Source organism: Bison bison, unplaced genomic scaffold (assembly GCF_000754665.1).
Source record: "Bison bison bison isolate TAMUID 2011002044 unplaced genomic scaffold, Bison_UMD1.0 scf7180017864289, whole genome shotgun sequence".
Classification (NCBI taxonomy): Eukaryota; Metazoa; Chordata; class Mammalia; order Artiodactyla; family Bovidae; genus Bison; species Bison bison.
The window spans coordinates 8,665,376-8,682,817 of NW_011494861.1; the positions used below are offsets into that span (position 1 = coordinate 8,665,376).

At 49.8% G+C, this 17,442-nt stretch overlaps 1 protein-coding gene across 1 annotated transcript in view; it reads right to left on the minus strand.

Annotated features, from left to right (window-relative positions):
• Positions 1-5,265: 5,265 nt before the first annotated feature.
• Positions 5,266-17,442, minus strand: part of AJAP1 (adherens junctions associated protein 1) — a 60,445-nt gene continuing 48,268 nt past the window's right edge. The window contains exons 4-6 of the mRNA XM_010850205.1: positions 9,504-9,591; positions 7,081-7,323; positions 5,266-5,338 (exon numbers count right to left, since the gene is read on the minus strand). Coding sequence (XP_010848507.1) covers positions 5,266-5,338; positions 7,081-7,323; positions 9,504-9,591 — 404 coding nt within the window. The remainder of the gene's footprint in view (positions 5,339-7,080; positions 7,324-9,503; positions 9,592-17,442) is intronic.

The following is a 17,442-nucleotide window of genomic DNA, read 5'->3' on the forward strand; positions in this document are numbered from 1 at the left end:
ACAGGGCCTCCTTTCCTAAGAAGGGAGAACTGCAGCCTGGGGCTGCTCTCCAATCCTTCCTGGCAACCTTAACCAAACAGATGAGGGAGGCACTGCTACTGCTTCTTCCCTGGGGCCAGTCGTCTCCTGAGGTTTTTTCAAACAGACATTATCTGCTAAAAGGCTGAAAAGTCTTCAGTGCTTCTGACAGTGGCTCCTCGGATCCTCGAGGACAAGGGCCCAGCCCCTCTTGCCCCACCTCTCCCTCTCTCCTTTCCGGGCGGTTGCCTGGCTTCAATAGCAAATCTCTGACCTGAAAAACCCCAAGTTTCTGCTGACTGTTACCTCCCTGGGGAGACCTTCATGGATACCCCTTCCTTTCCTAAGCATGTTCTGTTTAATCTCTGTTAGAGCATCTGTTTCTGTGACTCCTCAGGCACTGCTTTGTACCTGAGTGTGTGTACATCACATGTCACCCAGGTCTCATGGGTGCCTGCCAGGTCCGCCAAAGTTTGCCTGGGTACCAGCTCTGAGCCTGGCCCTCTGGAGGGAGATCAACACTGAATGAAATTCAGAGAAGAGGCATCTGTGTGAAAGAAGCATTGTCCTCAGCCCCTTATCTGTCTGGAATGACCGTCATATACTGCCTGCCTGGGAGGACGGCTGGAGGGGCTCTTGGGCCACTGAGGGGGCCAAGTATCTTCCAAACTTAACAATATCTGCTTCTATCAGAATCTCAGGCATTTTCCTGGTGGCTGAGTCATTAAAGAATCTGCCTGCAATGCAGGAGACCCAGGCTCAATCCCTGGGTAGGGAAGATCCCCTGGAGAAGGGAATGGTGACCCACTCCAGTATTCTTGCCTGAAAATCCTAGGAACAGAGGAACCTGGCAGGCTAAAGTCCATGGGGTAGGAAAGAGTCAGAGACAAATGACTAACACTTTCACTTTCACTTTTTCAGAATGAAAAAGAGGTGGTATAGAGAAGGAGCGATGGCTCCAACTCTGCACCTTGAGTAGCTGTTGGAACAGCAGTGCTGGCTTCCTGCAGAGGTGATGGTCCCCTGCAAGAAGGAGAGGGCTCGGCTGCCAGGCCACCTTCCAGGCCTGCCCCAGTTCCTGCTGAAACACTGCTGCTTGCACTCCACTTGAGGGGAAGGGCTGGGTTTTTTCTGATCCAAAGGCTCAGAGCAAGAGCCTCTCAGCCTGGCATTCACCCAGGGAGGGGCAGAGAGGAAGTGCATCCTGCCTGGAGAAGGACAATGGCGAGGTCGTATAGCTGGTGAGGGCAGGCAGGGGAGACTCTGAGCCAGAAGGAAAAGCTGTGGCTGGAGAGAGATCTGAGCGATCAGGGATCCAGGATGAATCCTGACTTGGGAGAAACCAGTGCCCTCTGCTGCCTGGAAGGGGATGCTCCGGCTCTGTGGCCCCCAGAGCTGCAAACCACACGAGGGTCCTGGGTTTCAAGATCTGTATCAGCTTCTGAGGAACAAAGAGAACAGGCAGTTGGCAGCAAGGCCTCCTGGAGAGTGAGCCTCTAGTTAGTTTCTCCACATCCCGAAAAAGCTTCTTGCACACCGGTTTCCTTGGTGCTGGTTCTCAGCTTGGGGAGAAAAACGGCTTCCAGAAGGGTCTGGATGTTGCTTTGAAGAAAACATTTCTTTGAATTACAGAAGCTGGATATTCTGTTAATGCATTTTTCAGAACAAAGCAGGAAGGCTCAGGTGCACTTCTTGTTTTTTTTATTAGTTATCTCTTCAGTGTGGTTTTTTTTTTTTTTTGAAAATAATAATAACGCATGATTTATTTCTCACTTGCTTCGGATGCAAGAGCTTTTATGAGTTCTCAGGCTGGAATGAAGTGGCCTCGGCAAACGGGAAGATCTGAACACTGATGAGGTTTTTCTGAAGTTTACTTGCTGCATGAAAAATGACAGGAAATCAGCCCAAGAGCCAATGACAGGCCTGTGTTCAAGGTCTCTTTCCTCGGAACAGGAAAGGCCGCCTCGTTTTGTCTTGCCCAGCGTTCCATCAGGCTCCACTGAGGAAGGTCCAGGTAAAGAGTCTGCTCGAATCTCTCACAGAGGCTGAATCTAGGGAAACGGGACAAATTTCTGCCCAGGTTGGGTAACCTGTGTCCACGAGCCCTAGAATCACCATCAAGCTGCCCACAGGGAAATGGGGTGGGCGGGGCTTGGGTCCCAGACGTGTGTGTGGGTTAGCGTGAGCACACAAGACGGTGCTGTAACAAACTGTGGTAGCATCATTAAAAATGCATTTGGAGAGGCCTAACAGTTATGCAAGAGATAAATATCTCTGCTGGCTCTTAAACCTTAATTAAATGTTCCAGTATTAATTGCTATTTATTTAAGGGACAATAAGAATCCCAGTAAATCTGAGCCGTCTTCCTGGCTCTCCACCGCTCCATCCTCACATCCAGGCATTAACTGTAGACATCAGGGACACTTCGAAGGCGAATGTTTTCCTCCCAGTGAGTGATAAACAGCCCGTGTGACCCACAGCGAAGGGATGTGTAAGCGTTTATCAAGGACTAACAAGGCTGCTCACGTGGATCTCCTGGTCTGTGTCTCCGGGAGGAGTCGGCTGGAGGGAGCCACTGCCCCGAGTCCATAGGTGCTGCGGCTTAGCGTGGCCAGGCTCCGCTGAGTCCTGTTGCCTCTTCTCTCCTCCCCAGAATGCCCACCTGAGATCCATGGTGGGAGGGTCGAGCTCTCCAGACACAGAGGTGTCTTCCTGTAGATGGGGATGGTCTTGAAATTGATCCTCACGCAGAGTTGGGAAGTGGGGTCTGGACAACTGGTGGAGAACATGGTCCCTGGGGCCCGTCTTGGGTGGCACACTGGCAGAACCCACCTTTTAGCTCGTGGGGTCCTTCTACGTCCTGGGCTACTAGAGAGAACTGGGCAAAGGGGACGGGAATGTCTTCTGGACCAGAGGTGTGGATAAAAAGCACTTTTTCCTCCCAACCTGGTTTTCTTTTAAAGTCAGGTCTGCAGCTCCTTGGTTCAATCCTTGGCCCAGACTTTTGGAGGATCCGGGGCTGGTCTCTGAACTGCAATGCCCCCTGCTCTGCAGAGTCAGGCTGTGTGTCCCCTGCAGGGATGCCAAATCAGCTGGAAACCCCTCCTTCCTCTCCCACTACCTAACTCCCTTCTCACTTAGGGTGCCATCAGGGATGGAAAGGGGCACAGAGGCATTCCACTGGGAATAGCAGTTGAGGAAGTCTGACTGGTGGGCAGAGTGTGGCCCGAGAATCAGGTGGCCTAGGATCACGTGGCCCCACCACTTACAACATGACTGGCCTCAGGCAAGTCACATGACCTCCCCATCTGACCTCAGTTTCCCATCTGTAAGTGGGATTGCTGAGAAGACTGAATGGGTCTCTATATGTCCAAAGTGTGCCAATGAGCTGCCATGTGAATGTGCCATTAGGGCAGTGTCTCCCCCACCCGCTCCAGATGGGGGCTACTTGGAATGGAAGGCGTGTCCACCTCAGGCCTGCAGGCCCACAGCTCTTGGAGGAAGAGAGCAGATGTCTGACGTGCAGGGCTAGGGTCTCAGGCCTGCAGGTCCACAGCTCTTGGAGGAAGAGAGCGATGTCTGACGTGCAGGGCTAGGGTCTCCCAGGTCAATGCCTTAAGCATTTATGCATTTGTGAAATCCCAAAGGAGATGCAGGCGCTCACCTGGCCGCCCTGCAGAGGCCTTGCCAGGCAGGCAGGAGTTCCACTGCTAACTGGGAGCTTCCCCATCGCTTGCTGGGTTGAAACGCCAAAGGGAGCTTGTCCGAGGCCTTAATGAGATGAGTCACACCCGGGCAGACAAAGGTGCAAGCATCTGACGGAGAAGCTGTGTCCAGGGCATGTGGCTCTTGAATGTCGGACACAGCCCTCATCTCACCTGCCTGACCTATACATCTCAGCAAAGGCCTCTGTGTGAGTAGGGGGTCAATTTCCATTTTAACCTCATTATATTCCTTCACCCATCGGCTAAACATAGTGCTAATCAGGTTGTTCTGGCTTCAGGACAAAAGTGAGGGATGGACATTTGATGTGGAATAAATATACAGTTCGCTAGGGCTGGAATTATGAACCATTTGATTGATACCTGCTTCTCCAAGCAGCTGGGGCCCCTGGCCCCTCAGAAGTGCTGTAAGCAGAGGCCTCTGAGGGTCCTGTGTGCTCCCTAAGAAGATGGGGTACACCCCAAGAAGCCCCGGGACCTTCTCCAATTCTGACAATGACATTTCCCACTCAGTCCCCACATCAGAAGGTGAGAAAAAGTAAAGAAAAAAATTTTTTTTCAAATATAGATAACCCTAAAAACTGGATTCCCTGCTTCTGGAAGGGAAGTGACGTCATGCTTAGAGAGAAGATCTGGAGGAAAAAAGATGTTCTCTGTGGATGAGCAAGATGTCATCCTTTGAAAACCCTAGCATCAAATAAGAAAAATGAAAAAAAACAAAAAAACAAAAAAAAACCCCAGTCACCTCAATTGACTGTTCATCCAGAATGTGCAGTCACTGGGGGGGTGACAAGATCCTTTTCCCCCCACAGCAGCCTGCGTGTTCAGGAGGTTCAGCACAGAAGAAAGCAATTTAATGTCAGCATTAAAGTCAATATCATTGAAAGCAAACCAAATGTTCCTATCCAGCAGAGCGTGGCAAATTCATCCCTGTTTTGGTACCGGTCCCTGGCTTCAAATTAGTAGACGTCTCAACTCTTCACTTTCTCTCTTTATCATTTTCTTTCTTATCTCTTATTTTTATATTTCAAAATTGTATTTTAATTCCACTCAGTGTTCTCTCTCCCCACCCCCACGTAGAGACGGGGTGGTGGCATGGTGTCTGCCCACTGGGCTGGGGCTCTGATCTCCTTTTGTTTGGGGAAGTGAGGGGTGTACCTATAGCTTGTTTCCAGAACGGGGTCCCCTGCCCTACAGGGCTTCCTGGGAGATGGAGCAGCATGTGCAGAATTGGACAAGATTGCAGAGCAGGGGTTCCTGAGTCTGTCGTTCCCTCCCACTGGGATGTGGGGGCATTTCTAACGAGTGCAGCAGAGAGACCACACGCCCAGCCCTCTGGTTTGCATTCAGGGCAATGATGCCCTTGCTGAGGCCCACCTGCCATGTCCAGACAGGCTCCCAGTATTCCAGAGGAAAGATGGGGGGGTGGGGAAAATCAAGCAAGGTCCAAAAAGAGAGGTACATACCATAAAACAGACACATGGCGTCTGCCCTGCCCCCAGGAGGTAAAAAAGACTTCGGCCAGTCAGCAGGAGATTTCAAACCATTTCTCAGACACAAAGGCCACAGGAATAAGATGCCGATCAGAAGAAGAGGGCCTGCAGCAAGCAGAAAAATGGGCTTGCGAGGGCTCATATGTAAAACCTGACAGGCAGGCTGGATGGGACCTGTTGCAGAAAACTGGCTTCTCCAGGCAAAAAGAACTCCCAGAAGGTGATGCTTCACCTGGCCTGGACCCACTGGCCACCTCTCCCTGTGTTGGCCAGTCCTCCCTTCCGCTTTGGGAGGCCTAAGAGGACACGCAGTCCAAGGGTTCCGTGCATAGGACGAATCTGGTGAAGATGCACAGAGATGCTATGTCTGGATTTCAGATTTTCATTTGCAATACAAGTGCAAAGCTCAGGGTCTCTGCCTCTGAGATCAGAGATTCCACCCACTTTACTGCACATTATGGAGAGGGCAGGGCCTGATGCCTAAAATGCCCTTTGCCCCAAGTTATTTTGTCCCCTTCGAGACTAAGCCAATGTTTCCCAGAGCCAGTGAGAACCAACAGAGCATCACCTTTGGCCCCAACGCAAGAAGCTGTTCTCTCCAGGGCGTCCACACCAGCCAGCTGTGCCCACCCTGCACATGGACAGGGCTCTCCCAGGACATGGGGGCAGAGAGGGAGACACAGTGAAACACCAGGACCCACCTACTCCCTTTTCCTTCTCCCCCCAAGCCTGAGGTTCTGGGTGGCCAAGATTTATATCCAAACAGGCACACAGGCATTCAATGAAATGATTTTAAAGCTTTTTCTCCAATTCTTTGTGAACTCGGCCTTCTGGAAGGCTGGGATGCAACCCACGGGCTCCCCAATGTGTTCGAGTAAAAGCAAAGTCGTTCAGAGGGAGGGTCCTGGGGTTTCTGCTCTCCACTCTTCTCCCCTGGGGAGGGAGTATCTCAGACAGAACATACAGTAGAGTCCGACATGGAGATACCAGGAGAGGAGCAGCAGGGAGGTGTCTAAGGAACACCTCCTCACTCTCCAGGACAGGACAAGGCCAACATGAGCCACAGACACAACAGTTGAAGGCTCCCCTGAGTCTCCTCGACCTGGATTCTGGGAGGAGCCCGGTAGGGCACCTTGGGCAGTGTTCCCGGTCACCACTCCTGTCACTGACCCCATGCCCCTCAAGTCAGCCTGCTGTCCTGCTTATTTCTTCCTAAGATCTTTAAGTCGTTGGAGAATTGTTTCTCTTTTAATTTACAAAATGATGCATGAATGTGTACTCACTTAGGAAAAAAAAATAGCTTATTGATATTTTAATCTAATTCCGGATAAACCTTCAGAAGCTGACTCAAGGGTTTCTTAAATATTCCCAGGGATGGTTTTAGAGACATGTCTTCTTTGAGGGATTACATATGACTCATTAAAAAGAGCATTTAATAACCAGGAGTCTGCTTGGTGCTTGATATTTCTGCCAGATCTGCTGCTGACATTTTAGTGATGGGGGTTCACAGATATTGACTGGGGAGGGAGGGACCCATCACGATTTGCTGATATTTTGGAGGCTTGATTGAGACTAAGAGGCTGGTTCTGGGCTCTGAGCTGTCTGCTCAGCTTCCAGAATGTGGGATCCAGGACCAAGCAAGGCAGGTCCATCCACTGGCCAAGTGCAGGGGTCCAGATGTGAACCCTGGCACCTTAGTACTGTGCCTCTTGTCTCATCTCAGCAAATGAGCTGCCTGCATGTGCCCCGATCACATAAAGAGATGAGAAACCTGCCTGACACCAATCCACAGACCCGGCATCCCCAGAAGGGGGCAGCGGCCGACTCTGGCTCGCGCCTGCGCTTACCGGTTCCCATTAAATGTGGACTTGTACTCCCCGGCCGGGTGCAGCGTCTCGTCAGTGTAGACGGGCACGGATGCCCGGACACACTCGTGGGAACACTGGAGGGTCTCGTTGTAGGCCGTGAAGATGTCCAGACTGCTGGGCACCCGGGCAGGCGTGAAGTCTGTCAGGTTCTGGCAACTCTCCTCCTGATGGTTCGTCTTCCGCTGGTGGCTGTTCCTTCGTGGGTTCCCACTCTGCGCGCAGCTGGGGGAGAGAGAGGTCAGGGTGGGGGTCGGAGTCGGGGTGGGGGACTTGCAGGTGCAGAGACCCACCAGCATCTCCCCCCGCGCTGACGCTAAGGAATCTTCACCTCCAGGCATTAATTAGACATCATTTAATAGTAATTCCCAACCTCTTCAGAAAGATCAACCACAAGCAATGGGCTCTTTTTTAAAAATAAAGTAAAATTTGAATGTTAGATGCGGCCGTTATTGCAGGAAGGATTAAGAAGTGAGGAGTGGAGTTGTGTTATCGGGGAGTGGAGGTCTGGTTTGGCCAAGAAATGTCAGCCGGGTGGTAGTACTGACTCAGTTTCCCCAGGAACACCTAGATGGTATGGGAATGATGATCGTGGGGAAGGTTCTGTCCACAGGTTGGGGCAGCCGTAGTTCACGTGGAGTGGACCACGTAATTATCTTTAGGGATAGATAAGACTGGGAACTCTCATCCTCAGCCTCTCTTCTGCCCAGGCTCACAAGCTGGAAATGAAAGCAGACCGTTTGGATCTATGAAGAAGACTGTGTTCGTGCTCGTGGGTACCTGCCTTCGTTCCCTGTCCTTTTGGACCACAGAGGCTTTCAGACACTATGTGGACTGCACACATGGGTCCCACCTCTGTTGACCAAGGAATTTGATAGAGAAAGTGCACAGGGATACTTCCCGGCTCCAGGAGTCACCTCTAGGGCAAGTTCACAAGGATACAAAGAAGTGTCATGCCCATGAAGGAGGGCAGGGAGGAGGAGATTTGAGGGGTCGTGGTTCTCATTAGCTCATCAGTTCTCCTTTTCTACCCGCTTCACAGCTCAGAGCCTTTGCAGAGTGAGTGGGCTGCAAGGGGCAGGGGCTCATGAGCCTGTCCCCATATAAATTGTGTTAATTCCCTGCCTCTTCCCAATGAGAGATATCCCGATAGCTGGCAAGGAAGACTGCCCATAAATGAAGGTGAGAAGATGGATGTGAAAGCCAAGGGACTCCCCCCCCCAACCCCGCCCACCAACGTCATGGAACCACTTATTCACCCTGCTGGACTGTCTTCCCCAAAAGACTCTTTGAAGGTCTGCTGAAAACCCCGAAGTGTGGGAAAATCAAGAGGAAGCTTGTTGCCTATTACAGCATCACAGTCTGCCACCTCCTTGGTGGGGATGGGATTTCACCATCAAGACAGCCAGTGGGATCAGACCTGCCGAGCATCCATGCAGTCCAGGGACCTGGAGCCCCTTCTCCAACCAGCCAGCCCTGCCCAAGACATGCTGCTGAGAGCTGACTATTACCTTCACTATCTCCCCCAGAAAACACCCCAGGTCCAGGGTTTGCTGGCCATCAGGAGCTCTAAGACCTCCCTGGGCTGTTCCAGGGTGGTACCTCTCCACGCGTTGTCTTCTGTAATCCTAAAGGCTGGCTTTCTCTCTCATTTCCTCAAGTCTCTGTTACCCAGAGGCTCAGGGCACTTCCCTCCCACCAATCTGTGACTTTCTACCAAGGCTGGCAGGGGGATGATTTGCATCCAAGGTGCTTTGGCTTCGATGTTAAGAGGCGCCTCACTAGCTGGAGGAGAGACTACAGGCGGACAGGGGCCCAGGAGGCGTGCAGGCAGTGGGGTCAGCTGGCAGCCCCCTGATTCTCCCAGGGGTGTAGCAGGTGTGTACACCCAGCAAGGCCAAGCTCAAAGTAGGCCAATTTCCAGGAGGAAATAGGTGAAGACAGGCTGCCTGGAGCAAAGAAGTAACCTAGTTCAGCAGACACAGAGTGACTGTGAGAGGAAGGTGGGGGACAGCAAGGGGCGGGCAGGGACCCCAGCCAGGCTGCTGGTATGAAATAAGGAAAACCAAACCGAGCTGTGAAGGGGTCATTCAGAGGGGCGCTAGGATCTGAGAGATAGGCTTTGGGAACAGGCTACCTGCTGCCTAAGGAATTAAGCCAAGCAGGGAAAGCCACTGGGAGGGCACTGTCAGGGAACAACCCCTCCCAATGGGTGGCCGAGCTGTCCGGGCAAAGGTGAGTGGGTTGAGCAGGGCAGGAGCTGTGTGGCACTCTCCATTCCAGAGAAATGATTCCCTGGGCTGTGATCTGAGATGGTGTTGAGAAGCAAGAAACTCTCTGTGTGTGCTTCCCCAGGGACCCCCACTGACCCCCATTACCCAGCCAGAAGGGCCAAGGGTCCTTACCAGTTTTTTAAGACAAGAGTTGTAATCAGAGCAGCTATGACCATGATGAGGGAGACGGTGATGGTGATGATCTGATGGACGGCCAAACCTGGAAACAGAGAAGGAGGAGGGGGGCCGTGAAACCAGAGGCATGAGATGAAGGGGCCCAGGAAGGGACAGGGAGTAGGGACCTGTCCCATCCACTCAGCCCTGAACACAAGATCCCATCATGTGTTGAGAAGCCCTGCAGGGGGCTCCATGTTGATGGGGCCTCGTGGGACCAGGTCAGGTCAGTTTCTTGCCCACATGCAGGTGCTGCCAGATGCAGGGGGTACCAGGACTGTTTTCACCTGGAGCCAGGGAAGGGAGGCCCCAGCCTGGCCTCTCTCAGGCCCTGAGAAATGACTCAGCCCTTGGGCAGCTGTGGCCGTTGTTGCACCTGCTGACCCCTTCACGTGGCACAGGTAAGCTCTGTCACCCCTCCTTTTTCTCCTCCCAACTTGGGTAAATTCTGTTCCTTGTGTCTGGGCACCAGGGAAGCTGGCCTGCTGGTGGGAGCAGGGTTTGCCTGGACCCAGGAGAAGCCGGGACAGCCCAGGATTTATTGGGAAGGGAAGGAAGAGAGGCAGGTGACACTGTTGTAGATTCAGGCACTTGGGTCACTGGAAAGCATCTTCATCTTCCCAGATTCCTCTCCAAGAAGTTCACTGCCAGATGAGCTTCCAGGAAATAAGAGATCCAGACCGAGCAGGTGATGCTTCCTGAAGTCCCAGAGAAGGATCTGCAGTCTGGTCTCCAGGTCCTGTCTCCTCTTGTGTATGTTATACACCATGGTGGGAGGAGACAGGGGAAACAGCAGACAGGGACAGAAGGACTGGCCACTCCAGGAGCAGGGTAGCCACAGCCACAAATGAGAGTGGTCTGAACCCCACACGAGGGCCAGGATGGCAGAGGACAAGAATTCTGTCTGTACTGTCCCTCTGTCCATCCACCCCCATCCCCCGCATCACCTTCCATCAAACATAGATGCAGGGGGAGGGAAAAAAGACAGGCTGGCAACACCTCTGATCCCTTCCCATATAACTCATCTTTACATCCTTCCGGGGACACTAGGGTTGAATCCTCTGGTCAGTGAGGTCCACCTAGAAGGTCCAGGACTCTGGTCCTGCTCTTTTCCCATCAGCAAGAACCACACCTGAGGAGCTGGGGGCTAACAGCCATAAGGGGCTCTGCAGAGACCCCTGCAGGTGGCAGCACCCTGCCCCTGGGAGTGCTGACTCTGCCATTCTTTCATCTCTGCCACTTGAGTATCTGTCTCTCTCCTCTTCTGATGTTCAGGTGCAGAGGCCCACCCATCACACCTGAGGACCTTGCCAATCCTGGGGTGAGGACACAGCATGTGTGTGGTCCAGCGTTGAGCATCTCACAGATGTAACACTTTTTTTTGGCGGCCTCTGAAGGACACAGTCTCACAAACAGATGTTACCTCTCCACTGAATATGATCTTCGTGGGGGGAATTGCTAATAAATGATTCAAAGCTGGCATGACCAGAAAACAAGCTCTTCCTGGCTGCCTCTCTTTCGGGCTATTTCTGTTTGTCCCGAGGAATCCCCTTCCTGAGCCCACAGAATAAGCAACACTTGGAAAACCGAAGATGTCATGGGCCTCCCTTCCTCTTTCTTTTAGCCACTGATTCAAGAATCACCTATTGAGTACCTACTGTATGCCAAGCAGGGCCAGTTTTGACTTACTCAGTCATGGTTCCTGCCCTCAGGAACAGCTGCTGTGGTGCCCATTTTTAAAAGTGGCAGCGTTCACTGCTGGTTCTGACCAGTGGCTTCCCATACACCTGTGCCCAACACGTGACATGTACTGTAAAGCTCTGAGCCAGTTTGCCTTCCTCTGGGTCTGCCAGATCAGCCTGACAATGGGGTTGAAAGCTACATATGCCAGTAAGGGACCACTCTTAATCTTACCACCAGTCTCAGTAATCTCTATATGTTCACCAGCTTCTTCCCTGAGACCCAACTCAGACTTCGTTGGAAGAGGGAGGTTGACATGAATCTCTGTTTTAATGGATGATCAGGGAAGATGGCTGTCCATCTTCCCTCACCCTCCATCTACACAATCCTTCTGATTCAGTCAAGAGACGAGGATGCTGTCATGAAGAGTATGAGCTCATCCTGCGTCTGTGCTTCTTGTGAGAAGGAGGCTGATGATGGCGATGATGACTGACGGTACTGATGTTGATGATGGTGACTATGACGGTACTGATGTTGATGGTGACAATGATGGTACTGATGTTGATGATGGTGATGGTGACTATGACGGTACTGATGTTGAAGATGGTGATGGTGACCATGATGGTACTGATGTTGATGATGGCGATGGTGACTATGACGGTACTGGTGTTGAAGATGGTGATGGTGACTATGATGGTACTGATGTTGAAGATGGTGATAGTGACTGACGGTACTGATGTCGATGATGGTGACTATGACGGTACTAATGTCGATGGTTACTATGATGGTACTGATGTTGATGATAGTGATGATGATGAAGGTGATTGTGCTGTTGCTGACAGTGACATTGATGGAAATGGTAATGGTGGTGATGATAATGGTGATGGTCATTGTGGTGTTGCTGTTGGTGATGGTGATTTGATGACAGAAATGGTGATGGTGGTGGTGATGATGACAGTATAGTGGTGATGATGGTAATATGATGCTGGTGATGATGATTGCAGTGATGGTGATGGTGGTGATGATGCAAGTCGTGATGATGGTGATGTGATGGTGATAGTGGTAATGATGATGTTCCTGCTATTGCTGATGGTGATTTGATGGTGGAAATGATGATGGTGATAATAATGGTGATGACGTAATTGATGATGATGGTATAGTGGTGATGATGGTGATATGATGCTGGTGATGCTGGTGGTAGTGATGATATGGTGATACTGATGGTGATAATGACGGTGATGGTGATTATAATGATGTTGATCACAATGACAGTGATCACAGGCATCTTCAAGTATTAGAAATTGTCAGGTGTATATTATCTCATTTATTCTTTGCAACAACACTCAAAGGTGCATACTGTCATAATAAAAATGGAAGTGAAAATCATCTGGACAAGTTTGCTTAAATTCCTTGGATCACGTAGAACCTGATGGCTCCTAAACCCATACTAAGATTGTAGTATTATAGGATTTGATCTCAAACTTTATTTATTTCTGTTTGGGCTTTGATCTGGGGTCCTTGCATCTTCCAAGACAGAGGCTGGCACCACTACCCTTTATATTCCTGGGGAGAATAATCTGCTAAATTATGGATGCTGGTGTTTAAAAGCCTCATCATCTCTTCCATGGATAGATCTCTTAAAGGGTGCTCTGGAACCATGTCAAGAGCCTCTCAGCCATCTTGGCAGGTCATACTCCCAAGTCCACGGCAATAACTGAACCATTGTTTCTTGAGCTAAACCTGCCATCTTCTTGGGTAGGAGCATTCAACATCTATGGAGTATAAAAGAGCACACTGAATGGGAGTGAGCCAAAAGTAGTAGGGATTGGTTCAACTTCAGGCCAAGCCCAGCTAGAGGCACTGAGAGCTCCCTTACAAGAGCAGAACACTTTGTGGCCCATGCCCCAATGTCTGCAGAGCCAAAGAGGCCCAGGCCACCACTGGACTTGGACCCCATATACCAAGGGAATTCTTCTGTTGGGTTGAACATCTGCAGTGACCAAAGTCCTTGGAAGGGAAGAGCTCAATGACCAGCTGCATCTTAGATGTTTAATTCCCTCCCACTCCCTCTGTGACTAAGGATGGGGAAAAAAGCATTCATTCTCTTCATCTGGTGAATGGAAGAAACTGATGATGAGAGGGGGAAACAGCTGGCTCATGGAATACCCTCATTGATGACAGGAAGACCAGAAGCCCAGCCCTTTACCTAAGGTTCTCATGAGTCTTTGAGCCACTGAAGAAAAAACCTAATCTTCATCAACTTTATATCCACCCCACTCCCAACCATGCACAAATTGCCTGGCACAGAACCTTGCAACAGCACTGTGGGACATATTATGACATTGATAACTGAAGAGTAGAGAACAAAAAGCCAGGGGAACCGGGAGAAAGTTAATGACATAATTCTAATGTTTGCCTTGTTCTAAAGGACCCTTTCCTGCCTTCTGTGTGAAATTTCTCCACAGGACTTGCCAAGTTAAAATTTGGAAAATATGATATGTGGGTTAATAACCAGCCAGGATCATCTGAGTGGAAGTACAACAATAATATCACAGCCATGCTCTTTGGAAAGACTTCTCTATGCCTGTCTTCACACCCATGATCAATTTAATCCACTGCCGATCCTGCAGAGCCCAGGTGTAGGCAGTTTGCTACTCTGGAAAAATCAAACGTCAAGCTCCAAATGAACAAATCTGTAACCACATTCTTGGGAATAAAAGTAATTAGAGGCAAACTCCTTACTGCTCCTCATATATTTCATTTGCAAAGCAAACAGCCTTGTGCTTCCATGCCTGGCCGGTGGGTTGTGATGGGTCACTAGGTTCAGGCATAAGGGACTGATGACTACAAGACGACCCTACAGTCAGGATGGTTGACAAGGACCAGGCCTTTTGACACATAGTGAGAATATTTGTAGGAAGCAGATTAGAAGATGTAAACCCAGTAAGGATGTCTCATCTTTTCTTCTCTTTGAGAGGTCACTCCTAAAAGGATGATAGAACTTCTCATGAGAAGCTGGGTAGTGTTTCAAGCATCTGTCTTATCATTCAGGTTCCCCAAATGGCATGAGTTGTTTCCTCATCCATGTAAGTCACTTAAGTCTGCACAGATCCTGGGTAGGCAAAGTTTGACAGGAGGAGCCAGATGATAAAGACTTTAGGTTTGGCAGGTAGCATGATCTCTGTTGCAACTTCTCAACCCAGCTGTGGATGATATGCAACCAGTGGGCATGGCTGTGTGCCAATAAAACTTTATTTACAAAAACATACAACTGATTTAGGTGAATAGCTGAAGGTGATGTGGCTTATCAGTTAAGAAATATACAATCGGTTTTGAATGGTTGCTTAAAGCTGGGACTCAAACTGCAAACTTCTGGTATTATATAACCTGCCTGCTCTATCATCAAAGATCTGGAGTCTTCTGAGACCTTCACTGTGTCAAGGTGATTTTAAAGACAGTCAAGCATCTGTCTTAAAACTACCAGCAGTGGACAGCTTCACCCTACTGGATACGTTCATGCAAAGCTGGCTTGAGAACAGATCACTCTGTGACACTCAGTTAAACAGGATTCTCAATTTTTGGAGACTGAAGATCAAGGAGAATCTTACCAGTTGAATCAATATCCCTCAAGAATATTTCAGGCATGTGTCTATCTCAATTTTTCCTTTAGGGTTGATAAGAAGCTTCATTGTGTGAATGATAATAAGGACCTATGTTATATAGAACAGGGAACTCTGCTCAGTGCTCTGTAATGGCCTATATGGGAAAAGAATCTAGAAAGGGGTGGATATATGTATATCAGTAACTCATTTCCAAGTGGTTCAGTGGTAAAAATCCACCTGCCAAGCAGGAGATGTAGGTTCGATCCCTGGGTTGGGAAGATCCTTGGAGAAGGAAATGGCTACCTACTCCAGTATTCTTGCCTGGGAAATTCCATGGACAGGAGAGCCTGGAGGGCTACAGTCCATGGGGTCACAAAGAGACATGACTGAGCAACTTAAAACAAACAACATAACTGATTCACTTGGCTGTACAACAAAAACTAATACAACACTCTAAATCAACTATACTCCAATAAAAAAAAAGCCTGGGGAGGGGTGCTTCCCTGGTGGCTCAGCAGTAAAAGAATCTGCCTGAAATGCAGGAGATGAAGGTTTGATCCCTGGGTGGCGAAGATCCCCTAGAGGTGGAAATGGCAACCCACTCCAATATTCTTGCCTGGGAAATCACATGGACAAAAGAGCCCAGAGAGCTGCAGACCATGGGGATCCAAAGAGTCAGACAGGACTTAGAGACTACAGCAAGAGCCAATAAAAATTAATTTTTAAAAATAAAAGAATGTTCAGAGCATAGAATCCTTGCATTGGGAGAGATCTGACCCCTGGGTCTGTGGACAGGGTTTTCACTGCCACAAATGGGACTGTTCTTAGGGAAGCATTCACCCAACTTTTCTCCTCTCTGAATAATTTCTCTCAACACTCCCATCTTCAATGATGTTCCCTCTGGTCAGGTCTCTGGTACTCATTACATAATGCAAAAGCAGCAACATCTATGCCATAAACCTTACTGACCCTGAGCAAGGCCAGCTGTTGGGTGGGCTGTGATTGGGTTGACAAGGATGTCACCTTAAGAGAACATACACTCTATACCCTCAAGAAAGGGGGGAAAAGACAACTTACTTTCTCCTCTCCACCTTCCAAGGTCAATCTTGAATCTATCTTCAAACTCTGCCATTCAGACATGGTCCCAGTACGCACAGCAAGCTGTGTGGGGAATCTCGCTTCCTCTTCCTGACAGGTGTGATTGTTCCTGCTAATTTAGGGGCTCTTTCTGCTCCTGGTAATTGCCACTGTATACTAATGTGCTAGGAATCAGCTGCCATCCGGATAATGAAAAATTATACCCGGAATAATGGATGGCGACAGATGGATTACCAAGCGCTGCATCAATCAATAGGGCTTTTATGGATATATTTGTGGTGGTTTGTAATAAGATCAGGTCCTGAAGATTGATGGGGAAATTGGTAATCCATCTCTGGGTCTGGGTGAGTTTCTTATTAAATGCAGCTGAATCAACTGTCCATGGCAGGAACCAGCCCTTCCAGGACCTCCCTTCCAGACATGAAGGGGCAGTGGGGCTCACCTGTGGGTATCTGAAGCAGGAACAAGGGCCCCATAATTGAGGAAAAGGACAGCATTTCTGGGTTTACACCAGCTCATTTCCAAAGCAGGGCTCTCATGCACCCACATTATGGGAACAAAGACTCAGTGACAAATGGATCCAAGGATGTCTGCCTCCAGGGGTTGGACAGGTGACTGTGGTACCCAATTCCACCACAAAGAGACCATTCCTTTTCCACAAACACCACAAAGCACTGAACACACAGGACATCTTTGCAAATGGTTTCCGGCAACACCACAGAAATTACAGCATCCACGGGATGACAGGTGAGAGGCCAGCCTCACTTTCTTGAGGAACTGTAACCACGAGGAGGTTGAGGCTTTTTCTGAGGCAATTGGCCACCTGGAGGGGAGCAGGCTGTTGAGAGTAAGTGCACCTTCTAAAACTGGGGTGTTCACAGAAAAAGCTACCTGCTTTGTTGTGGAGACACAAAGGCACATCATTTCCTAACTGACCCAGAAGGAGTGAGTGATAAGAGAGGTTTAGAGACAAGACTGTTGAGATGACGTGTCCACCCATCCAAAGTCCCTCCAGCCTGGGTCAGGATGTCAGCGGAGAGCACAGAGGCTCACCCAGGAAACGGCTGTGCCGACACCTCGAGGAATCACCCCAAAGGACCTCAGAGCCTGACTGCAGCAGTGGTCCTGGGCCGGGAACATCAGGCTGGATCAGGAGATGCAGGGGACATGTGTGGTCCCACCAACATCTAGAGGGTAGACACCAAAGATGCAGGAAGAGATGCAGATGTAGAGAATGGACATATGGACACCACAGGGGGAAGGGGTGGGACAAATTGGGAGAGTAGCACTGATGTATATACACTGTGCATGCATACTCAGTTGCTTCAATCATGTCCGACTCTTTGCAACCCTATGGACTGTAGCCTGCCAGGCTCCTCTGTCCACGGGATTTCCCAGGCAAGAATATTGGAGTAAGCTGCCATTTCTTCCTCCAGGGGATCTTCCTGATTCAGGGATCAAATCGGCGTCTCCTGCAGCTCCTGCAATGTGGTAGATTCTTTACCACTGAGCCCTCG